Source organism: Symphalangus syndactylus, chromosome 21, assembly GCF_028878055.3.
Source record: "Symphalangus syndactylus isolate Jambi chromosome 21, NHGRI_mSymSyn1-v2.1_pri, whole genome shotgun sequence".
Taxonomy (NCBI): domain Eukaryota; kingdom Metazoa; phylum Chordata; class Mammalia; order Primates; family Hylobatidae; genus Symphalangus; species Symphalangus syndactylus.
In genome coordinates, this window is record NC_072443.2 from 14,862,438 (window position 1) to 14,889,349 (window position 26,912).

General features: G+C 35.5%; 1 protein-coding gene across 7 annotated transcripts in view; it reads left to right on the forward strand.

Moving 5' to 3' along the window:
* Positions 1–26,912, forward strand: part of ROBO1 (roundabout guidance receptor 1) — a 1,209,916-nt gene that overhangs the window by 1,114,814 nt on the left and 68,190 nt on the right. For all 7 annotated transcript variants that reach the window (XM_055259183.2, XM_055259184.2, XM_063630535.1 and 4 more), the window contains 10 exons: positions 1,064–1,188; positions 3,907–4,078; positions 12,903–13,108; positions 14,638–14,719; positions 14,892–15,060; positions 15,145–15,311; positions 20,949–21,070; positions 21,807–22,038; positions 23,254–23,375; positions 25,783–25,954. In XM_055259183.2, the coding sequence (XP_055115158.2) occupies positions 1,064–1,188; positions 3,907–4,078; positions 12,903–13,108; positions 14,638–14,719; positions 14,892–15,060; positions 15,145–15,311; positions 20,949–21,070; positions 21,807–22,038; positions 23,254–23,375; positions 25,783–25,954 (1,569 nt within the window). The remainder of the gene's footprint in view (positions 1–1,063; positions 1,189–3,906; positions 4,079–12,902; positions 13,109–14,637; positions 14,720–14,891; positions 15,061–15,144; positions 15,312–20,948; positions 21,071–21,806; positions 22,039–23,253; positions 23,376–25,782; positions 25,955–26,912) is intronic.

Here is a 26,912-nt window from a genome sequence, read left to right on the forward strand (position 1 = left end):
ACGTTGTGCACATGTACCCTAAAACTTAAAGCATAATAATAATAAAATTTAAAAAAAAGAGAGGAGGTTAGAAACAATGGAAAAGTCTTAAAAAGTAGACAAACCCTGTCCTGTAGAAACTATTAAATGTCGCTTGAAGCATTCATTCGCTTCAATTTAAACTGAGACAAGAGAGGAGAATAATTAGGTGTTTCAGACAGCTGATACGAAATGAATTTGAAAAGTGTAAACAGTAGGTAAAAAGACTTACATTCTGTGCACATTTTTCCAAGCACAAAGCTCAGCCCAAAAACAAATACTTTTTTTTTTCCCAGAAGTGACTCCATCAGCACACCTAATGTTTTCAGCTACCATTGTATTCAATGTAATTGACACAATTTTCTGACACTATTTACTGCTGGATGAAGTAGCCATTTAAATCGGTATAAATCAAACAGTTTGGACAAAGCTGGCAGTATTTAGAATGTCAGGATGAGCAGATGTTTCAAATTTTCCCTCATTTGCATATATATTCTGTTTAAACATGCCCTTGCCTATGTAAATGAAAGAGGCATTTGATTCCACTATTGCTTTAAATTCATTTCTATTCAAATAATTGGACTGAAGATTTTAAATGGTTATAATTTGCATGGTAGCATTTCAGGAGATTTTGAGTTAAAGTAATTTTAAGACCTGCCTGCATCAGGAGATCCTTGTGTGTATGATTAAAGCTCATTCACCTTTAAGCAGATCTAAAGGAGAAAAGATAATATTTATTCATAAAAAATTCAGGTATACTTAGAATATATAGGGTCCGATTGTAGCTTTAGAATTCCTTTCAATATGTAGATTAATCTTAGAAGGTCAGGTAATAAAAAACTTCATATAACAACTCCATTTTCTAACTATAAACTTAACATTTTAGTTTCAAATTAAGGACAAGAATTGATATATCATGACTGTTTTACATAACATGTTGTATGAAATAACAGCAGCACTTAGAATATAAGTGATTGTCTCAATTAGGACAATAACTACATGCTTTTAATTTTTAATTTAGTGTAATTTGTTTCACCTCCTTCAGAACCGCCACATTTTGTTGTGAAACCCCGTGACCAGGTTGTTGCCTTGGGACGGACTGTAACTTTTCAGTGTGAAGCAACCGGAAATCCTCAACCAGCTATTTTTTGGAGGAGAGAAGGGAGTCAGGTACCACCTTTTTCTAATTTTTTTTAAAATCAGCAAAGATGGTTGCCAAGATATATGAGAAGAAAAACCAACTTATTACTTAGTCATGCAGCTGTCACATTAAGAGAACTGGCAAGTCTCTGAGTGCCCAGAACATTTTAGCAATGAGAAGGGAGACAAAATTGTCTTCACTGCTTGAATTCTGAAAGCATTTTTCTCCACCTAGTTTTGGTACACAAGGTAGTATATAAAGTTAACCTTTATTTCTAGCTCAGCCACATTAAAAAGAAAAACACTATCTTCTCAACATTGTTTAATTATTATTTGTATTATTCTGGTGTCTGGAATTATATATTAAAAGAGATTTATGTACATTTAAAACAGATGAGAATTATTCAGTGATTGCTCTGAAAGCTTCAGGAGTCTAAATTGCCTTCTCAATCATGAACCTATATGAAATTCTCTTTAACAGAGATGTTGCATTAAATACAGTTTGTTATATTCAAATATGTTGAAAACTATCATATGCCGTCAACATTTGCTATAAAATCCAGTTCTATTTTATGAACTTCAATTTTTTATATATATGGAAACTGAAATACAGAGATTTATACTCTTGAACTCTGTTCATTATTGGACTTCAGTTTAATAAACAGGAAATCTTAGAAGCATTTAAAATATCTTTTTGTCTCATCTCTTAATGATTTGCCTTCTTCAATAAAGCAAAAACGTGGCTGGGCACAGTGACTCATGCTTGTAATCTCAGCACTTTGGGAGGCTCAGGCAGGAGGATCACTTGACCTCAGGAGTTTGAGACTAGCCTGGGCAACACAGTGAGACCTCATCTCTACAAAACATTAAAAACAATTAGTGGGGCATGGTGGTGAATGTTTCTAGTCCAGCTACTCTGGAGGCTGGGGCGGGAGGATCACTTGAGTCCACGAGGTAGAGACTGCCGAGCTCTGATTGCGTCACTGCACTCCAGCCTGGGTGAAAGAGTGAGACCCTGTCTCAGAAAATAAGTATATAAAACAGAACGTTTCCCTTACTTGTTTCGGATATGTGTAAATAAACAATTCTCATCCATTTTTAACACTTATTCCTGACCTTCTTTTATTTTGCTAAAATCAATCCTGGGTGTTTGTTTCATGGTCTTGCTTCTAATGTGCTCTTATAAAAAATAGGCCATTTACTGACTGCGTTTAGTATTTGGTAGGGAATGCTATCAACTTCACCTTTTCTTTCACTTTAGTAGCCAAATACTGATTTGATGATGGTATTAGGCCCTTATTTGAATTCTAGTATCTTGGTAGGTTCTAACACATTCCATTTGGCCTCAAAGAACTAAATTTGCTGACAGCAAATTACAGACGAGAAAGAATGAAGTATTTCAATGGAGCAGGAGGAATTTTAAGTGCATTTTAGAAGGAAATCTTTGTAGCAGTAATAGTAAATCCACTGGAACCTCTTCTTAAAAGAGTGATACTTTGATGATTCATTTAAGTTATTTAAACATTATATCAAATTTCCAAATAATTTTGGTTTTGTTCAATAATACAACTCATTTTTCCCTAAAATGTTGTCATTGGACATATATCCATGGAATAGTAGTTAAACCTTTATAAAAGAATGTATATTAAAAGGCACCAAAACTTTTTAAAAGAATCAATTTTGTTGTGGTGGGGAAAATGTTACTATTTTTTATTTCATGAAATTCAATAACATGATCTATTTTTTTGTGTGACATATACACTAACACTAAGAAGCATGATCTTTTAATTAAATGCAACATATGAATTTTAGAAACTATGTAACAGATATTCTCACCAATTAACAAGAGAAACAAGACATGTGTTAAAAGTTTGACGTAGGTTACTGAACTTTTATGACGGATAGCTAGCAGAGATGCTTACTGTGGTGCCAGAATGGTATCCTTGAATTTAATTCGTCAGAATTCTTTTACATTTTAATTCTTTAATATATTAAAGGTCTTAATATTAATAATCCTGGTAGTCATATAAGGTGAAGCAAGACTTTGTCTTCGTTTTGCTAAATATGTCAACATTTTTCACCATAATGATAGTTAATTTTTTTTTTTTTTTTTTTTGAGACAGAGTCTCGCTCTGTCGCCCAGGCTGGAGTGCAGTGGCATGAACTCGGCCCACTGCAAGCTTCATCTCTCAGGTTCACACCATTCTCCTGCCTCAGCGTCCGAGTAGCTGGGACTACAGGCGCCCGCCACCACGCCCGGCTAATTTTTTGTATTTTTAGTAGAGACGGGGTTTCACCATGTTAGCCAGGATGGTCTCGATCTCCTGACCTTGTGATCCGCCTGCCTCGGCTCCCAAAGCGCTGGGATTACAGGCGTGAGCCACCATGCCCGGCCAGATACTTAATATTCTTATATATCTAATATTGCTTAAAAACAGATAGAAAAATATGTATCAATCTTGAGAGTTACTTAAATTTTCAAATGACCCTGTTTGAGGTTAGATTATTAAAACTTGTATGTGTATATGTGTACATATGTAGATATTTACGTGCGTGCATGGACATGTATGTATGTGGGCATGTGATGGAAGAATATTTAGCTCCTTTTTGCATGTGTATATAGACAAATATGCATATGTGTATGAATACTTTTATATGTATGTTTTTACATGTAAATGTATAAGTGCCAAAATATTGGAACCTAACAACCTATTTTTATTTTCCTCCATCCCGATTTCTGGGTTCTAGAATCTACTTTTCTCATATCAACCACCACAGTCATCCAGCCGATTTTCCGTCTCCCAGACTGGTGACCTCACAATTACAAATGTCCAGCGATCTGACGTTGGTTATTACATCTGCCAGACTCTAAATGTTGCTGGGAGCATCATCACAAAGGCATATTTGGAAGTTACAGACGGTAAAGTGGAAAACATTTTATTTCAAAATGTCCAAGTTTGACTTAGGATCCAAAGAGGGTGCCAGTAGATATATTTATTTCCAACTCTATACCTTTTTATGGCTATTTTAGTGTAAAATCTAAGAGGGTGTTGATACAACAAATTCAAAATTATTCTTATTTTAACCTAAATGTATTATAAATTTGTAGCATTCAGTCAGAGTCATAAAAGCATAGCAATTATCTATGGAGAAGTTTATACTAAATGGCTTCACATAGGAATGTATCTATGTTTTGGAAAACAAAAAGTATTTTATAATATCTTAGTGTAAATTGCCATCTCTTCTCTTTCCTCTATAATTTAGGACATAAGATAAATCTTTAGGTCATAAGCCTAAATCTAACAGCTCACAACTTATGATAATGAACAAGTTTTCTTCAATGTCATTTTATTCTGTCAACTCCCCTAAACATGCTCAATTAGCGCCCAACCTATTGTAAAGACACAAAATCTCCAAACTGTAAGATGGACAGTAGTGATAATTTGAGAAGAAGATGAAAGAAAAAGAAAAAAACACATATAAATATGTTTTATTCTCTATATTTATATGTATTTTTTCTTTCATATCTTATTTCATGTATATACATATAAATATATATATAAATGTATAGTATATGTGTGTGCAATCAAGAAAGTGTTACAGGAATTTTTCAAATTAAAAATAGAACCAAAGCCGTGACAGTGCAAAGGATTTGTTACTTCTGAAGCTAAATTTATTGTAGTGATTGGAATAATATTTTCACTGTCAATTCCAAAAAGTAGATGAAAGAGCATTTAAAGAAAGAAACATCCTGTCTCTCAGGGAAGAAAATGGAACACGAATAAAAGAAGAGAAGCGGGAATAAAAGATGCTTACTCTATATATTCAGTATTGTTGACTTTTTGAAACTTCTGATAATGACTCAAATAATCAATATAATAGCAGTTGCTTTCTAAATTAGAATCTGTGGAGTCATCTTTGACTCCTCATCCTTCCTTATCTCTGTATCTGTTCAATAATCTTTTTAACCTGTCGAGTTGTCTTCATCACCTCCCAGAGCTAGTCATCTGTAGTGTGAAATTGTAACAGCCTACTAATTCCATCCTGTTTTTGGTCTTCTCCCCAAATTACATTTTCTTACTGTTGCTAGAATACTTTTTCTCTAGACCACTCTTATTTTCCCGATTACGCCAACTGAAGTGTAATACTGATGCCATGAAGCAAGTAAACTAATGCAGCTTGATGAATTTATTCATGTAATGACCACTCCGATCAAGACATGGAACATTTCCAAGACCGTAGAAGGCTTCCATTGACTCTTTCCTCATCAACAAGCCTCTCGCTGGCAGAGATAATAACTTTTCTGACTCTTGTCTTCATTGATTCCTTTTATCTATTCTTAAAATCCAGCTAAATGAAATCATACAGTAGATATACTTTTGTGTATATTTTTGCCTCAAAATTATGTCAGTAAAATACACTTATGTTCTTTTTTGTTGCTGTGTAGTATTCCATCACATAAATAGACCACAATTTATTTATGTACTCTCGTATTGATGGAGTATTTTCAGCTTAGGGTTTTTATTAATAAAGCGCATTATTCCTGTACATGTCCATTTTTGGGCAGGTGCACTCAGTTATCTTGGTTTGCCTTTAGTGGACATACGTACTAATTTCTTTTTGTTTTCCCGTGTATTTGAAATACAAGTCTTCATCAGATATATATATTGGAAATATTTCTTCCTGGTCATTCTCTTAATGATGGTTTTAGGGATTAAGTAATTAATTTTGCTGAAAACCAATTTTTTTTTTATGATTAGTGCTTTTACTCTTCTGTCCTACCTTGAGGCCATGAAAATATTCTTCTATGTCTTCTTCTAGAAGCTTTATTATTTACACCTTTGACATGCAAATTTTTTTTATCTATTTTGAGTTAATTTTTGTATATGGTATGAGTTCAAAGTCAAAATTATTTTCATTTCCCCCATATGAAAACTAATAATTCCAGCATAATTTATTGGAAAGATTATCCTTTCTCCACTGAATTGCAGTGGCATCTTATCACAATTCCAATAAACATAGATTTGTGGGCCTATTTCTGGTCTATTTATTCTATTTTATGCCACCCAAAATGCTAGGATTATAGATATGAGCCACCACACCCGGCCCATGTGTGTTAATTATTGTAGCTTTATACTAAGTCTTAAAAACTGGTGGTATAAGTCTCCACCTTTGTTTTCTTGTTTTGGGTTTGCTATTGAAGATCATCAACATTTTCTTACAAATTTTAAAATAAACTTGTGAAAATTTCATATGTACACACCCACTCCCTAAACAAACAAAAAATCTGAATATTTAATTTTGATTTTATTTAAATTGTTGAATAACTTAAGAATTAACATCTTAATCTGAGTCAATTCAGGGAAACAGTATATATCACACATGTATCTCTCAATTCTTTAGGTCTTTAATTTCTCTCAGCAATAGTTTGTAGTTTCAAAAGTAAAGGCTTTGCACATATTTCGGTACATTTTTACCTAAGGTGTTTCATGATTTTGATGTGACGGTGTGTGTGTGTATATATCTACAAAAGTCCTAGCCAACATTGTATCTGGTGTTAAAATATTAAATTATTTCCCCCTGAAGTTAGGATCAAGAAAAGTATGTCCATTATTGCCAATTCTGCTCACTGTATTGGAGGTCACAGGCAATGTAGGGCAAGTAAAAGAAATAAAATGTATAAATATTGAAAGAAAGACATAAAAGTGTTTTTATGTGCAGCTGACACATTTTGTACATAAAAATTTCAAAATAGTCTACCTACAAACTATTAAAAATGAGTGAATTTAGCAAAGTTGCTGGACACAAGGTTAATATAAAAAAGTCAATGGTACATTCAAGCACTTGCCTCATACAATTCAACAATAAAATTATATTATTATAATTTTATTCCTATATATTATATATAATATATGCGATTTTTGATGTGACTGTGTATATATATATTTTTTGATATGACTGTGTGTATATACACACAGTCATATCAAAATATATATTATATATCAAATATATATACACACACAAATATATATTTTTTGATGTGTGTACACATATATACACACACACTATATATATCATATATACACATATATACACACAGTCGTATATATACATATACATATATACACACAGTCATATCAAAATATATATGTGTATATATTTTGATATATGTGGCTGGAGTGCAGTGGTGCAATCTGGGCTCACTGCAAGCTCCGCCTCCCGGGTTCCCGCCATTCTCCTGCCTCAACTTCCCGAGTAGCTGGGACTACAGGCGCCCGCCACCACGCCCGGCTAATTTTTTGTATTTTTAGTAGAGATGGGGTTTCACCATGTTAGCCAGGATGGTCTCTATATCCTGACCTCGTGATCCGCCTGCCTCGGCCTCCCAAAGTGCTGGGATTACAGGCCTGAGCCACCGCGCCTGGCCGCTTCTCCGTCTTGTCTTCTGCACGTTGTTTCCACCAACGTGAAGCTTCATTTCCTTCAAGAAGCATTCCCTAACTCTTCAAATACAGGTTCTATACTCCAGCCCCTGCAGTATATACATAGATTGCATCCTATACATTTTTGTGTTCTGTTTATTTTCCTGTGTTCTTCATTAGACATTAAGTTCCATGAAGGCAGGACCCATGTCTCTCTAGTCGAATTAAATGCTTGCTAGTATCCAACCAGGATCTCCCATGTGGCAAATGCTCCATAGATTTTTTTTTTTTAATGAGTGAATGAAACAAAGAAAAAAGGAAAAACAACTAGCTTTTGGTTAAGTGAGAATTCAGCACTAGGATTGTGTCTCTCAAAAGCTCAAACTCTTACCCCTGTGTATGATACATATTATACATGTACTGGTTCCAATGAGCTAGGATGACCTAAATATTTTTATAATGTCTTAAGTACATTTACAGCCATTAAATAGTGATTGTGAAAGCCATATAGTGAATTCGGTAATGACTACTATAACCAATATATAGAGACATTAAAACATAAAATGATGCGTACATTAATAATTGCAACTTTGTAAAGCAACTTATATATAGGTATACATAAAAAAGATTTTAGAAACCTATGCTGAAGTAGTCTCAAGTATCTCCAATTTTTATAATTATAATTTAAAGCAAAGGTTTTCATGTGCCAACTGACATGACGTTATCACAAATTGCTTGTATATGTGACACTAGATCACGCTTAGACCTTTCATTAAACTATAAAAAACAAAAACAAAATCTCTAAATATCTGTGAATTTGGGATTCATCCCTACTAGCCAGTTCAACACTAAATGTCCTGTTTCGCCCTGCAAACTCTGGGGGTTTTAAGGTGATTTTGTGTTTGCTGTTTTGGCACTGTTTTTAAAGTTTTGCTTGCTTTATTTTGGAGCTTATTGATATTGTGAAAACAATTTAACATTGTGGTCTCATTCTTCATGGGTAAAACTAGAATTATTGTGAGTGCTGGAAATACCAGTATTTATACATTAGCAAGTCCAGAGGATGGCTAGTAGGCAGAGTACTTTGGGGATACTATTTGTCTTTAGCTTCTTGACCTTCTTTACTGTTTGCAAACAGAACAAAGACAAAGGCAGAATAAAACATGAAGCACAGAAGTAGCAGCTGCCTTTAAAATGTTGTGTTGACTGTAGCTGTGGCCTATCCCTAATAACATTTGACTCAGAAACATACAAATTCATGTCTTCTATTTAACTGAACATCTTTCTTCTCTTTACTATAATATTAGAAGGTAAGAAAACAAAGTTAATGATTACTACGTAATGTATAAAATTTAAAATCATTCGTATTCATCTCACAAAATTTATAGATACATAGTGCAAAGAGTGTTATATTTTATTTAGAAAAGAGATTTGCCAGTTACTACTTGATTTGAACAAGTCACTTGAACTTCTAGAGTTTCAGTTCCCTGATTTCTAAAATGGAATAATAATATTTTCTATCCAAATTTATAGATTTCCAAGATACAATATTTACAATTTGTAAATGGATGATAATTATGCTCTTTATCTGCGATGTTTATTGGTGTATAAATGTGACTTTTTTTACATGAACTAATCAACGTGTGTATATTCTGTTCTTTTTCTCTTAAAATTATTTCATAAATATATTTATGTATATTGACATAGACTTCATGATCGCTATTTTTGAGGTGACAAATTACAACATTCTGATTATATACCCTTATTTTGGAGGGGTTTTGAAGTCTTTCACTAAATGTGGGGAAAAGATAGCTAAACTTTTATAAACTTTTATAACCCTGCTGTAATATATATATATTAATTATATATGTACTAGCTGTAATATATGTATATTTATATATATATTTATATATATTTGTATATATATTTTTACATATTTGTATATATGTTTATATATTTGTATATATATTTATATATTTGTATATTTTATATACATTTATATATTTTATATATATTCTTATATATATTTTATATATATTTATATATTTGTATATATATATATATATTTATAACAGGTGGTGTAACCCTGCTGTAATATATATATATTTATAACAGGTGGTGTAACCCTGTTGTAATATATATTACAGCACCTGTTATACCTGTTACACTGCCTATACCATCACTACCTCCACCACTGTTATTTTTGTACTGACAATAATGAGCTACAGTGACTAATAACAAGTTATAGGATAAGCTTACGTAGGGCCAGGTACTATACTAGAAACTTCACACATGAACAATTTCAAATCTAACCATATCTCATTTTACCAATGAAGAAACTGAGGCAGTGAATGTGAAGATGTGTTCCCAAATTACAATGATAAGTAGCAGAACTGACATGTTTGCACCCTCCACTAAGGTAGCTACTTACCCTATGGGGCTATTTAAATTTGAATTTAAATTACTTAAAATTAAATAAAATTGTGTATCCAATTCCCCAATTACTCTAGCTACACTTACATGATGAGTAGTCACTTGGAGCTGTTGGCTACTGTATTGGAGAGAGTAGATATGGAACATTTCTGTTGTATGGTGCTAACATTTTCTCACTCCAAAGTCCGTGCATTTACTCACTTTGTTAAACATTTCTGATTCTTACACTTCCTATTTCTGGATAATTCATTCTAATAATTCCAACAGAAGATCCTAGACCTGAATATGAGGTTGTCTCATTCTAAATTAAGGTTTGACTCATAAATTCAGTACATTCTTTGGTGTCTGTAAGTGTAAACATTTTATGAGTATTTTATTCTACTTGATGACATCAAAAACTTTCATTTCTCTACCTGAAAACATCCAATTGCTTTAATAAACCCTTAAATATTTCTCGTTTTTTTTTTTTTTTTTTTTTTTTTTTTTGAGGCAGGGTCTCTCTCTCTCACCCAGGCTGGAGTGCAGTGGACTGATCAAAGCCCACCACTGCAACCCTGGCCTCCTGGGCTCAGGTGATCCTCTCACCCCAGTCTCTCAAGTTGCTGGGACTACAGGTGCACACCACCATGGCTGGCTAATTTTGTTTGTTTGTTTGTTTTGTTTTGTTTGTGGAGATGGGGTTTTGCCATGTTACCCAGGCGGGTTTTGAACTCTTAGGCTTAAGCAATCCACCGTACTTGGCCACCCAAAGTGCTAGATTACAGGCGTGAGCCCCAGTGCCTGGCCAAATCGTTCCTCTCTGATTTACATAATAGTTTTTGTTGTTGTTGTTGTTTTTACCAAAGAGGGCACTAGTGACACTACAGTACATATCTATGTCTAGCCTTTGCAGTTAGCCAAGCACTCCCTTATCTGTTCCATTTCAATATGCATAACAAAGCCCTCCCTGAGCTATTTAGAAAAAAATATTATTATGGTTAGTTGATGGATTTACAAACAATACAAAACAGGCTTAGAGAATTTAAGGAACTTGCCCAAAGACACATGGCAGATGCTAGAGCTGATCCTTTTCTTTTATTGCTTTATTTTTGTGAAGTATACATTGTAAATTATACCAAAAAAATGGCATCGATAACTGGTTTGGGATGGAATGGGGAGGTGTGGATGACACTAAATAAAATACAAATATCAAAGGACCATAAAGATGGAGAACATTGAATATATTCCCAGATACTGGATTGTTTCTAAATATGATAAGACTACCAAATTTAAACCGTTCTTCTACTGGACTTAATTGTAATCAGTTATAAAGAATATTTCTCCTGCCAAGTTTCAAACTCTAGCCTTCTAATTCACCCCTTGGTATTGCAAATTTCACCCTAGTAACCAAGACATAGAAGAGAATTGGAAGAGTAGAGTGGAAATGCACAGCTGCTGATTTCACTCCATTGCTTTCCTGTTTATCTTTTCTTTTTTTTTTTTTTAGTTTGCATGCACAAAACTAATATTTATTGCATGACAAATGAGGAGCAAATTAAAGTGTGACTCCAGCTTGTGAAAATCTTCGGTGCATAAAGCTTCAAACATGACAGATCCACCTTTGAAAATTATTGCCTCCAAAATTTAGTTACTCTGACAACCACTTTTCTTTAACCAGGCAACTTAGAATCTTTCTTTGTATATTTGTGTCTTTTAAAAATTTTTCATTAACATCCAGAATTTTCAAGTTGAATATTTCAAGAAAATTTCTGAAATTTAGTTTTTAAGTCATTAAAAAAAATATAGAGAGTTTCATATAAATTGCCTAAGTTGGGATGGGAATTTTCCGACAAAGCATGGAGAAAACACTTTAGGTCTTTATTTTGTTTGGCCTGTCTTTATTGTCAATTATATGAGCCATGATATAAGAAACTTTTAAATGAAAATGAACACCCCTTCAATGTAGGCTTTATTCTAGTTCCAACACAGTTGTTCTATGTTTTCCCCTAAAAAAGACTTCATGTCAGATAAAGTTTTTAGATTTTAGATTTTTTTCATGTAATCATAGGGATAATTGTATTTACACATAATAAAATTGCCTCTCGTTGTTATTTTCCATAGTACGTTGTAACTATTATCTAAGGTAACGGAGTTAGCAGAGGCACGTTCCCGATCCCATTAATCCCAGTAGAGAAGTATGGTATTTGCCATGTTAGAACATCATTTTGACTTGTCTCTTTGGATCAGCCAAACAACAATGTATTTGGGCAATTTTGCAGTTTCTTTGAATTCATTACAGTTGGGTAATTTTCTCCCGTATATATTGTAATAGAAAGTATTACAAGATAAAAAGACACAGGGAACTCAATCATACTGATTTATTAAATTATGAAAATCCAATGCACTTTTTTGGATCCAAAATTGTTAAACATGCTGGTATGGTACCTTGTTTCTTTTTTTCTGTTGTACAAAACAGTTATGAAATGTCAATTTGGCTTTGCTTCATTTATTAAAATTTATCTCACATGTTTCCTTGAGAGAAATGGTTTTTTTGTTATGTTGTGTTTTTTCATATTTTTGAGTCTAAAAAGTACAGTATTCCATGATCACGACTCTGTATCTACTTTACCATCCACAATCCTAATTCTTGAACTCTTTAAATAGGCCTCTTGACAATGCAGCCAGCTCAGTGAGTGGTTGGTCATTTGAAAGTAGCACATTGTATCTCATTTTAGTATTCTGAATTAGTGCATCATATAAATGCATTTTGAATAATGCATGTCTCCTACTTTAATTACTTGTTTAATTATCTTTAGTTTGTTTCAAAGCCTAGAGCAACTGCTGTTGCTTGGATGATTAGAAAATTGCTTCCAGTTGCAGAAATCTATTTCCTGTTGTTTCTTCTGGCAGTGATTGCAGATCGGCCTCCCCCGGTTATTCGACAAGGTCCTGTGAATCAGACTGTAGCTGTGGATGGCACTTTAGTCCTCAGCTGTGTGGCCACAGGCAGTCCAGTGCCCACAATTCTGTGGAGAAAGGATGGAGTCCTCGTTTCAACCCAAGACTCTCGAATCAAACAGTTGGAGAATGGAGTGCTGCAGATCCGATACGCTAAGGTAACTTGGAGCAGCACCTTGCGCTTCTTGTTTTGTTTCACTTTGTTTGTGCCTCCAACAACTGGCATTGAAATTTCAAACTTTGCAATTAATGAAGTGTTAAATGAAGAGTAGTAATATATTTTTAATTTGATGTTTTATTTTTTTCAGATATTTCATTGTATATGTTTGAGATGATTTAACTCATTCTTTAGTCCATGGCAGGTAATTTAAGGTTGTATGGAGGAGAAGAAAGGATTTCTAAGAACCTACCGAGGAAAGTAAATGAGGATTTGTGAGAGAATAAATATCTTCAAAGTAGTGGTACGATGCAGTCCTTCCGTAAGGCATCTTTTAAGATATTTAACTATATCATTTTATGTGCAGTATACTTAGATAGTTCTTCTATTGTAAGTATTTGTTTCAGCATTTTGCAATGGCAAAACTATACATGCAAACAAAAGCCATAAAGCAATGTACACACCGAGTGTACAATTCAAATCAGAATGCTCAATGATGGAAAGCCCACAGGTCTGTAGGAAGCATTTAAGGATTTACTTTCACAGGGCATCACATCCCATGCCTGCTGTCTCAGGACTTTATTGTTTTGATTTTTCTTCTTTTTTTAGGTCAAGATCAGACGAGCTCCTGAGGCATATGAAAGAATAGTCCTGACATCAATAAACATAAATTTCAGTTGCTTTATTTCCTAGTGTGTGTGGTTCCTTTGGAGTATTGGATCAGCATCACAGTTCACTTTAAGTGCCACAACAGTTAATATGTTGTGCTACTTTGTGACTATTGTGACTTGGTTCCTGCAATTGCCAGGGCAAGATAACAACATTCTTTCTTTATCAAACGTTACTTGGAGATAGTTATTAGGTTGAGCAGAAGTAGATGGGTTTATTATCCTGCTGCTGATTTCAAAGTTGAACATTTGAGCTATGTTTGCTTTCTGACATTCAGTTTTTAAAAGGGAGCGAGAGTGTTCATTCCAGCTCGAGTTTGGCTTTGTACTTCTTAAACTGCTTTAAGTTACAGGTTTTAATACCTGGAAAAGTCAGTAGTTTAAGAAAAAAATTCTGTGATGCCTATCCTTTTTCTGTTGCTCTCATATATCCATATAGTTAAATATATAAGTAAAATATGAAATAGCAAGAATAGCCATTGGTTAAACTTTGTCAGGCTTATTATATGACTTATTAAACATAAAGATATATTTTAGCAATAAATATTAACGCTTTGAATTTGAAGAGTTGTATGCCTTACCGTAGGAATTATTGTCCCTGAGACTGATGATAATATATGCTAATGCAATTAAATATTTCTTATTATACCATTAGAACAATCATATAAAATCTTTTTTCTATATTGATGTAATATTTTCCTTCACATTCAATAAAAATATATTCAATTAAGGGGAAGTTTCTGGTTAGTGAATTTTAATGCAGTTATCCGTATTCATGGATCATATACAAACCTGTAATTGCTTTTCCAGCCCAGTGAGTTCTTGATTTTTCCAAATATTTATTTTTTGTCTGCCTTCTCAGCTGGGTGATACTGGTCGGTACACCTGCATTGCATCAACCCCCAGTGGTGAAGCAACATGGAGTGCTTACATTGAAGTTCAAGGTAAATTAAATGGTGTAGTTCCCTTAAAGTAAAGCTTAAAATGCAGTTGTTTACTTACTGGGATATTGATGAAGTAAATGTCCTGTTCTCTGAGTAGGTGTATGAATATGTTATCTGCATTTTCTGTGTATGTGTAAACATCTTTTATTTTGGCCTTTTTCCCACTTTTTAGAATTTGGAGTTCCAGTTCAGCCTCCAAGACCCACTGACCCAAATTTAATCCCTAGTGCCCCATCAAAACCTGAAGTTACAGATGTCAGCAGAAATACAGTCACATTATCATGGCAACCAAATTTGAATTCAGGAGCAACTCCAACATCTTATATTATAGAAGCCTTCAGGTAGAGTGAAGGAGATGCTTCCTAGTTGTTCTTTTTTGATTCTCCTTTAAATACGCATGTTCTAACCTGTGTGTCTATCCTTAGCCATGCATCTGGTAGCAGCTGGCAGACCGTAGCAGAGAATGTGAAAACAGAAACATTTGCCATTAAAGGACTCAAACCTAATGCAATTTACCTTTTCCTTGTGAGGGCAGCTAATGCATATGGAATTAGTGATCCAAGCCAAATATCAGATCCAGTGAAAACACAAGGTAAATATTGATTTACTTAACGCTGTGACACCTACTTATCCTTAGATGTTATAATTGCACAGACAAATCACTTGTGTTACATGCTAGAATTGTACATTTATAATCTCTTGTTCAGGTTGCCCAAGTTGCTTAATTAATTTTTAATATACAAACACAATGTCTACAAACTTTATTATTTTCTGGACTAAGCATACCAGCATAAGATGGATTAACAGAGAGAACTGTTTCTCATAAAATTACAAATATACCAAGACAAAAATATTATGTGAGGAGATGGGAAGTAGAATGATGGTTTGAAAACAGATAAAAGAAAAATGGACATGTTTAAAGCTGCTTCTAGAACATTTAAAACTGGAACTGTTGTTCCTTTGGACCAAATGTTGGGTATTCTGCATTTTATCTCTTGTGAGCAGAAATTACTTCTAGCTTTCAATAGACGGATTATTTTCACCTCTCCACACTCTTGCTCATCCTATTATTTTAGTGCTCTAATGGGAGTAAAATTAATATACTGGAAAAAAAGAGATAAATTTGAATCATCCTTTACCTTTCATTTTTGGAAAAAAATCACATGTCATTGTAAATAAAATGTGCCTGTTTTTATATTAGTGAAGAAAGGTAATTTTAGAGGGGAGTGATTCGAACTATAAAATTATTTTCTCAACATACAGAGGGATAGTGTTTCTATCTTAAGGAAACAAAGGAAAAAAGAAAAAAAAAGACTTGGTTATTTTAATAGAAACAACTTATACACAAGATGACTGAGACTTAAACTCCTTTGTTGCTGGTTTGGGAGAGGGGTCTGCCAGCCATGTTGCTGTTTTGTTACTTCAAATATGTACATAAACAGTCTTTTCGGAAGCACTTTTTGTTTCAGAATTTGCAGAAAAAGCACACCAAGTTGTAGAACATGCCCACGTTTGTCTCTTGTGTGAATGTAGCACACCCATAGCTCATATTTGCTATTATGAATCACCTCTCGAGAAGCTTTGCTATACTTGCAGCCTGCCTTAAGGCAGTCTGAGGTTTTTGATATTAGATACACATTTGTAAAGAATGTAGACCCAATGACAGCTGTAAAATGAATTTAAACTTTTGTCCCCAGTGCAGTGGTCTCCAGCCAGTAGACTAACTGAAAGGTTTTGGCGACTATGGCTTAACACTGTTTTGTCCTGTACTCACATGCATGGTTCTGTAATATGTAACCTCATTTGTAAGTGAGGAGTAAGTTAGCATTCTGTCTGAACATTCATTTAGTCTTTTTAACATTTCTGTCAATTTGCCTTTGCATATGCATAGCTAGTGGAACAATGTGTTAGTCTGTTCTCACGCTGCTAATAAGGAACTTCCCCGAGACTGGGCAATTTATAAAGGAAAGAGGTTTAATTGACTCACAGTTCAGCATGGCTGGGGAAGCCTCAGAAAACTTACAATCATGGCAGAAGGGGAAAGAAACACGTCCCGGTTCACATGGTGGCAGCAAGAAGTGCTGAGCAAAAGTGAGCAGAGCCCCTTATAAAACCATCAGGTCTCATGATGACTCACTCACCATCACGACAACAGCAGCATCAAGCGCCGAGCAAAAGTGAGCAAAGCCCCTTAAAAAACCATCAGGTCTCATGAGAACTCACTCACTATCACGAGAACAGCAGCAAGAAGTGCCGAGCAAAAGTGAGCAGAGCCCCTTATAAAACCATCAGGTCTCATGAGGACTCACTCACTATCACGAGAACAGCAGCATGGGGTAACTACTCCATGATTCAATTACCCCCTACCAAGTCCCTCCCATGACACATGGGGATCACGAGAACTACATAGTTCAAGATGAGATTTGGGTGGGGACACAGCCAAACCACATCACTCTAAGTACAATGAATCCTTGTTAACTGGAATACTGGAAATATAGAGAAACAGGCGTACAATTGTGAAATCAAAGACTTTTTTTTTTTTTAATTTCAGCTCGTCAATCTACTAGCTGTGTGGCCTTGAGAAAGTTAGTCAGCCCTTCTGAGTTTCCTCACCTATAAAAAGGGGCTAAACCTACCCATTCCTCAGAATTGGACAAGGAATACATTAACCAATCAATATATAAGTATATAAGATTCAGATTTGTTTTCTATTTTATCCCATAAAATCTGTTATTGGACTTGGATTTCTTTTAGTGTCAGGACTAAAAGTAAAGGAAGTTCATAAAATTCATGGATATCATAAAACTGAGAAAGACAGCTAGTATGCCAAATAAGAGAATCAGAATTAAATATAGCTCAACAGATTGGACTGATGGGAGAGTGCTAACTATTAAAGTTAATAGAGCAAACTAAAAAGTCTGGTACTTGAACTTGGGTTTAAAAAATTAGCTGTAAAAGGATAGACTAAAGACAGCAGGCTTACGGGAAGTATATGTGAGTGTGTCAGGGCTTTCGGAGTGGTCTCACTTTAAAATAAAACACCCATCTGAACCTACTGACGGATGTAGTTGCCAAGAGAACAAATGTAGTCTTAGCTGGCACTAGAATTATGCCCGGATCAAGTAATTTTTCTCTTTTTACTTAGCACTATTCAGTTCATGAATGGAGTAATGTGTTTGTTCTGGACACTACGTTTTCAGATGGACTTTTAAGAGGAGGACAGTAGGGATAGTCGATGAGGCCGCGTGAAAGGCTGAAAATCACATCATATGAAAAGACATTCAAGGATCTGGCTATGGTGAGGCCAGAAAATAATAACCTCAGAGCAGACATGACATCTTTTCCTTAACATTTTGAGAGACTGCCATACGGAAGAGTTATGCTTATTCTAGCTCAAGGCAACAGAAAAGGTCCCATGAGAAGAAGTAAAATTGAGGCACATATCTTGCCTCTTCTTGGACTTCCTTTGAGGCTGGAAGCCCTGGATTACAACCGTAATAAGAACCTGGGGAATCACCTGCAAAAAAACTTCCCTGTAGAGAACGGAATGCAAACACAACAAGGAGAAGAATGAGGGCTGAGGAAATCCAAGGAGGACTTGTTGGAAAGTGATTCAGAAAGGAGCAGGCGTAATTTCTCTAACCATTTCTGAAATATGGTTGCAAGTGTAGATACTTATGAATGAGCTGGGGTCAAAAGCTAAAGGTGCACAGATATAGGGCACGGGTTCCCAGTACAGGAGTCAGGTAGACCTATGTCATGGTTGGAGTTAGAGCCTTGTTATGTGGTAATCAAAGTGTGCTTTCCCAAAGACAAGATTTGATTATGCAATGAAGATGAGATGAGCACCTGGCAGGTAGGGGTGGTGGCCATCGTGGCAGAGGTGCGGCTGTTGTTACCATTGTTAGTTACTATGATTCTTCACCCACGTGTCCTGTCTGTGTATCATTCTTGAGCCCTAGTTTTAAAAGAATCTGTACAGATACATAGAATATATATATCATGCCTAAGGTGATATCAGTTATTATCAATGAGTGGGGCCTGGATAGTCTCCCCTCAGAGGTTGTGTATACGAAGTTTTAACGTTGGAGGAGACAGTTGGCTGGAGCAGTTAGGTTTTCTTTAAGTCTAATTCGGAATGTTGAGAAAGACCTTTTACATTGTCATACATTTCCTTCAGGAGGAGGAGAACAAAAACAGTAACAGGATCAATTCATAAACTTCTCAAAATTATATTATTAGGTGTCACTTTCCCTTTTTCTCTCTGCTGTGAACACTTCTATTATAATATTATGGACTGCTGTTGCTATCACGGGTACTAGGTGGGAGAATCTAGCAATTTTCCTGAAGGAACTGATTGGTAGGTTTATCTCAAATCAGAGGAATTTGGGATTGGGATGCAGATCATATATGGCAGTTATATATAAAATGGTTATTTCTGTATTTGAAGATACTTTCTGAAAGGGAGATGATTTTGTGAGGATGGGAGCTTATGTATGAGGGAAATATTTGGAAGCTGACATAATGTGTGTGTTTTCTATACATGAATACATTTTAGTTGAACCTATGTTTATTAAGCAACACCTATGTATATGGCACTATGCTATATACTATGGGTCCACAATCCCTGATCTCAGGAAAAGCACTTTTTATGTCTTACCACAAGACAGCTTTCACCACAGCCCTCAGGATTAGCTGCCTTTGATGCTACCATCTGAAGCACAAGGAAACTGAAGAATAGTGAGGCTAAGAAATTGTTCCAATGTTATGTGGTTTTTAAGTTGCCGAGGTGGGGTGCAAACCCAGGTCTGTTTCATTCCAAGTATTTCACTGTTATCCTAGAGATGGGTGGCAGCTTGAATCATAGGAGCAATTGAGACCAGTGGGTAAGGAAGAGATGGAAAGGTGACGATCAAGTGTTTACTACGTAGAGGCTGTGATAATAGTTATCCTGAGGGCCGGTCCTAACCAAAAATATTGGTAAAGGAAGATGAAGTATGAGATGCCAGAATTATCCCAGTTCTTTTTCATCTTGCTTATTTATCAGCTTAATTTCTAGGTTAAGTATAAAAACAACCAAACAATATGTAAGAGTGTTTGATATCAATCTTGATGTCATCTCTTCCACCTGCCTAGCTTCCGTGGACTTCATCCGAGATACTTAGCGATCTCATTCTTAGTATTCCTGCTTTTGCTTTCTACCCAAGATCAATTGTTTGAAGGTATTTAATGATTCATTAAACTAAAATTCTTATTTTAATTTTTTTAGGTAATGGGGAATAATCTGGAATGTAGGTGCCAAAATACAATTCTTTGAGAAAGAGAATTCCGAGGTCCAAAAAACGTTTTCTTCACGTCCTCCCATGTATTCCCTGTTACTGTTATAAACAAAGCAAAACATCTGTGTTTAGAAAACCGCTTCAGAAATGGGCAAATGTTTTTTTGAGTGTAGACTTTAAGAAGCTTATCAAAAAAAATTAACATTAGCAGCCATTTCATTCTTACTGTGTTCTTGGTTTCCTTTCTAAAACTTGGGTTTTGAGATTAAGAACTCTTTATTAAGCCTTCTTTACTACGATACAATAACTAAACTAAATCATCATCAATTAAATAAACGTTAAGTACTTTTTTCTCATGAATCTAATCAGATTTATTTTATTTTACTTCCTTGGTGGCATCTGTATCACCTCCATCGTAGCTACTAACTTACCGTATACCTTCTGTGAGAAAATATCCAAGTTCATCTTCAAAGGTGTAAAGGATCTGACTTCTTTCTCTTGGTTTTCACTAACCGTATCTCCTTTCTTTCCGTTGCTTAGCCACTCTGCTGCAATTTCAGTCTCTCATAGTTAGGATCCCTGCAGAAGGTTTTCACAAACTCAGAGGGAATTGCCCTAGTGCCCTCATTTTCATCAGGAAGGTGTTCATTACGTGGTGGGAGGAGCCACTAAATGTTGTTATTTGCCGTTGTTGTCTTTGCTTCCCGCTCTTTTTGCCTTTCTATAATACCTGTCCTCTGCGTTCTCTCTACTCTCTATCCCCTCTTACTTTCCTAATCCTAATAAAAAGGTTAAATTATTCCTTTTTTTTTTTTTTTTTCTGAATCACAGCCTGGCTTGGATTCTTCTTTACTGAGAGTTGCTATGAATGAAAAGTTTGTTTTACCATGCTTTCATTCAGTTCAGTAACATTGTGCAGAACCTGACACACTTTTCTTGAATTGTTGTAGATGTTCCACCAACAAGTCAGGGGGTGGACCACAAGCAGGTCCAGAGAGAGCTGGGGAATGTTGTTCTGCACCTCCACAACCCTACCATCCTTTCTTCCTCCTCCATGGAAGTGCACTGGACAGTGAGTTGTTACAATGTTTGATCTCAGTTTTAATAAGCGTCTGCGAGATCATTGTAATGCATATAAAATGTAACTATCTGTTGCCTACTTGTACATTAATGATAACTTTATAGTGTAAGCACTGTTTGTTACAGTAGCTATTAGTTTGGCTTTAAACAGAAAATTGCATCTTGAGCCTATTTTTTTTCCTATTGTGCTGCAGTAGTGAACTTGACCTGTCTCAGGAAAGAAACAGATAGTATTAACTATGATATGTAACTTGTGATAGGATCATTATTACATGAGTCTTTTAAACTTAGAAATATTTCCAAGTAGTATTAAGTAGGCTTTTAAAATCAGAGAGTCGTCAAACATTTAGCTTCTCATCCCCTTCACCCAGGGGTGTCTTACATGCAATGTCAGAGCTGCCGTCAGGCCTCACATTTCTGCATGAAGCATAGAAGTTAATGCCACAGAAATCTCTATCACCTTACAAAAGATAGTGGATTTTTTTCAGTATTCTACTTATTGGAATGTTTTGGCTGAAGATTCTTTTGGATTTTCTATGAGCACACTCATGCTGTCCACAAATAATGAGTTTTATTTTTTCCTTTCTAATTCTTACACATTGCTTGTGTAAGAATGTGGGATGAAGCCAGACAGAATTTTGTGCATTTTATAACGCTTAATTTTTATTATTTTCTAATGAACCAATACAATAATATGAATAATTACATTTTACTTGTCTTTTTAATAGGTAGATCAACAGTCTCAGTATATACAAGGATATAAAATTCTCTATCGGCCATCTGGAGCCAACCACGGAGAATCAGACTGGTTAGTTTTTGAAGTGAGGACCCCAACCAAAAACAGTGTGGTTATCCCTGATCTCAGAAAGGGAGTCAACTATGAAATTAAGGCTCGCCCTTTTTTTAATGAATTTCAAGGAGCAGATAGTGAAATCAAGTTCGCCAAAACCCTGGAAGAAGGCAAGTATGATGAAGCGTATGATTTCTGTGCATTGCACTATATTTGTTAGCATTTTATTAGCTTAATTTAAATTGTTATAATGTTAATAGTGGCATTAATTACTAACTTTCTTGATATTCAACATACATTTTGCTAACAGTATTTGTTTATTTAGAAAACTAGAAAAGCAAAATGCTATAATAGTTGACTTGCTTTAATAGTGGCCTACCTCAAATGTGCAAATGTGAACATTATATTACTTAATGGCATATAGAAATTTAATTATTCAGAACTAAAATTCACATTTAAAAATGAAATTGTTTTCTGTTTGGTTTATTTTCCATTCAGCATTTTCTATTTGTTTATTTTGATCCATGATTTGAATAATGTGTTGATTTGCCCAGGACTTTGTGAGATTAGCATTTTCTTCCTAAATCTCATCTCTCTTAAAACACCTCAGTTCTAGACAAACCACTATAGCTGACCACCCTATTCCTAGAAATTAAACAATATTTACATAAAGGTAAAAGATTACATTAACCAACAGCAGGATTTTTCCCAACATGTCTTCGTCACTTTGGCTGTATAAGTAATTATCATGAATGATTAATATTCATTTTCCTACTTTTGAACATTTCGGGGGAGAACATGAGACTAGCGTTACAGGGTAGAAGGAATAGGCATTGTCCTGGGATGTTTGGTGGGAACAAGGTATAACTTCGGTTATGGAAAATTCACGGTGGCAGTGAATTAGCATTAAGTGAGGAACAACTTAGGTAGTTGGGGACTATTCAGACTTGGATGAGATACATCTTTAAAACATATGCAGCTGGGCACAGTGGCTCACCCCTGTAACCCCAGCACTTTGGGAGGCTGAGGTGGGCAGATCACCTGAAGTCACGAGTTCGAGACCAGCCTGGCCAAGGCGGTGAAACCCCATCGCTATTAAAAATACAAAAATTAGCGGGACATGGTGGCACGTGCCTGTAACCCCACCTACTCAGGGGGCTGAGGCAGGAGAATCACTTGAACCCGGGAGGGGGAGGTTGCAGTGAGCCGAGATCGTGTCACAGCACTATAGCCTAGACGACAGAGCGAGACTCCGTCTCGAGAAAAAAAAAGAAGCATATATTGATATAATATTAATATATTTATTATTGGGTTTCGTATTAATTACCTGCTTTCAGTGTTCTCTAGCACATTCTAATAACCTACCTTTTAAAACAATTTAATAGCACCCAGTGCCCCACCCCAAGGTGTAACTGTATCCAAGAATGATGGAAACGGAACTGCAATTCTAGTTAGTTGGCAGCCACCTCCAGAAGACACTCAAAATGGAATGGTCCAAGAGTATAAGGTATGAGTATAATATATGTATATTAATGTATGTAATGCCCCCGCCATTCACAAAGAGAAAGCGGGCTGGTATTTGTTTATGGATATTTGGCGCCATCTGCTGGTCCACGTAGCAACATGTAAAATTATTTTTAAAACGCTTTCTTGTGTATTCAGTGATTTTGAAATTCTGATTCAGGTGGTCTGACAGAGGCCCTTGCACATATATTTTGGTGAATCTTTTGGCGATTCTGATGTGCATCCTTAGTTAAGGCCCAAATAAGACTATACATGTTCTTCTGAGGAGCAAATTAATCTGTACAGTAACCAAGTATCCTGAGCAGAATTTTATTTTATTTTCAAAAGATTTTTAAAAACAAATTGAGAAACCTCTTTATGAAATTTGTGTATATGAACAGTGTATTTTTTAAAGTATGTAAAAGACTGCCATAAGTGCACTGTGGACGTTTTAAGATATTTCAAATAAGATTTTCTAGCATAATTGAGGCATTAAAAGGTAAAAGTCTCTGTACTTTTAAGTGTTTTTTGAAGAGTTTCAAGGCTGTCTCAATACTGAGGAGTGACTGGATCCTATGTGTTAGTCTAGAAAAATAGAATGCTATAGAAGATTTTTAAGGATTTAAAATGAGGTGATGTCTCAGCTCTGAAGCTAAATTGTGGAATGTAGGCATTTTCCCATAAGAGTCAGAACTCATTTCTCTCCTGAAGAAATGCAAAAGGGTGGATTTCACATAGCTTCATGGTCAATTTAAAATAATAAAATGCCTTTCAGAACCTGATTGACTGGTACAAAATCAGTTTGTGGCTTTGGTTCAGCTGCATAATGTAATTGAGATTAAAAAAAATCACAAAAGAGTCTTTATTTCCAAATGATCAGCTCCTAGTATAGGGTCTGACCATTTCTTGGTGTTATGTATTGAAACTATATTAAAATAATACTAACTTTCAAAGAAAAAATAAAAGGATAAATGATGGAGGAGACTGGTATGCTTAGATTTATTTTAAATCTCACTTCCTATTATAGTTTAGACAGTTGTCTACTTAATGGTATATATTGCTTGAGGACATCATAAGGAATATAGAGTATGTCAGTTGGGCGCGGTGGCTCACGCCTGTAATCCCAGCACTTTGAGAGGCCGAGGCGGGCAGATCATCTGAGGTCAGGCCGGCCTGGCCAAATGGTGAAACCCCGTCTCTACTAAAAAATACAAAAATTAGCTGGGTGTGGTGGTGCACACCTTTAATCTCAGCTACTTAGGAGGCTGAGGCAAGAGAATCACTGGAACCCGAGAGGTGGAGGCTGCAGTAAGCCAAGATTGCACCACTACACTGCAGCCTGGGCCACAGAGCAAGACTCCGTCTCTAATAATAATAATAATAATAGAGCATGTTTTTCTATAGATGATTTTCTTATGGAAACTGAGCTTGAACATTGTCATGCACCATATCCAAGTTCTTAAACATCGCAGAAGATCACTCGGTGATGAATCTTTTAATGAAACTTAAAACAAGGATTATAGTATAGTTTGAAAATCTCAATTTCTTGAGGATAGTTTTTGATCACAAATATTATTAGCAAAGTTAATCAGGTTAACTCTTTGTTATTAGAAGAATGCTTTTTTCACAGCAAATAGGTATTGCTTTTATTATGATCTCATGTATGCTGTGAAGGACTGATATTCCCATTTAAATAGAAGATCAGAGGGCAAATTTTCTCTCATTGATAATATAGTTCAGTGTACCAAAGGTTGAATAAAATCCTAGGTGAGGCTTTCTCCTTGTGTGCAGTTTTGTTTTTAATAATCATATTTGTGCAAACTACTTTAGAGTATTCAGAAGCTCTCCTTCCTTTTCAATCAACTACTCCTTGTAAGATGAGATGTGCCAGTGCCAGTGCCAGTGCCAAGCAGGTTGATCCCAGAGAACTGTTGAAGTAAAGTACGAGACTTGGAGTTTCCTACTCATTTTTGTTTTACAATATCTGGTCATCTGTGTCATGCCTAGAATGCAAATGTTGAATGAGTATTGTTCTTGATCTGCATAGACACAGCTATCTGCAAGGTACTTATTTATCTGGCAAATACTATCTTGGTGTTAAAAAGAAATCTAAATGAAGTGGGCTGATAGAAACTACTACCTTCAAGCACAGATTTGGAGACTTACCTGATATAACCTTTTAAAAGTATATGAGAAAGTAATGAAGATGCCTTGAAACTACTTTTAACATTAAACTTGACCGGAAGATTGCTCATAGAACTAGATTTTAGGGAAAAATGACTTTGGAAACTTCCTATGTTTGTGCATGACAGTTTTGTACTCTGTCTAGGTCTAAAACTGCAACCCCTTGTTGGTCTTTGCATTCGTTTAGGTAATTTACCAGCTTGATTTTTGTGATGTACTTCTTACAGGTTTGGTGTCTGGGCAATGAAACTCGATACCACATCAACAAAACAGTGGATGGTTCCACCTTTTCCGTGGTCATTCCCTTTCTTGTTCCTGGAATCCGATACAGTGTGGAAGTGGCAGCCAGCACTGGGGCTGGGCCTGGGGTGAAGAGTGAGCCTCAGTTCATCCAGCTGGGTGAGTGTCAGTGCACATCCAATCTATCACTCTACTGTGTGTCCTGCTTTGCTTTTTTGCATTTGGCTGAGCCACCCACCATTGCTAATTTAATAGAATATGGAATATGGCTTAGAGCTACAAAAAGGTGTTAGCTTTACTTAATATATAGGAGAGAGAAAGAGAGAGAGAGAGAGAGACTAAATATAGATATATGGACATAGATATCTCAACTAAACTTGAACATATCCAAGCACACATTTTTGATATTTCAGGCAAAAGGCTGTCAATATGCAATGTTATCCTAATCCTGTCCTATATAATTTTTTAATCTATTCAACAAATACTATTAATTGAGCACCAAGGAGCTCCGCGAACATGAAAGAGAGTCTGCACCTTCATGGAACTCAGTTGCTTGGATTTAAGATCAAACAAATAGGCCAGGCGCGGTGGCTCAGACCTGTAATCCCAACACTTTGGGAGGCCGAGGCGGGCGAATCACGAGGTCAGGAGATCGAGACCATCCTGACTAACACAGTGAAACCCCATCTCTACTAAAAATACAAAAAATTAGCTGGGCATGGTGGCGGGCGCCTGTAGTCCCAGCTACTTGGGACACTGAGGCATGAGAATGGCATGAACCCGGGAGGCGGAGCTTGCAGTGAGCCAAGATCGCGCCACTGCACTCCAGCCTGGGAGACAGAGCAAGACTCCGTCTCAAAACAAACAAACAAACAAAAATCAAATAAGCAAACTTCTATTTAAAACTTAAATCAGGTATTAGAAGTTTATAGCAATGACCAATTTATATTCACATGTAGTGTCTATTTAAAATTGTTTATTATAACAAAAAAGATAGATTGAGATGTCAAAGAGTATGGAAATATGTTTATATGCTGATTACTTAGAAAGTTAAATGCGATTTGTGCCTCAAACATGGTTAGATGAATTAATAAAAAAACTAACATCGAAAGCTTCA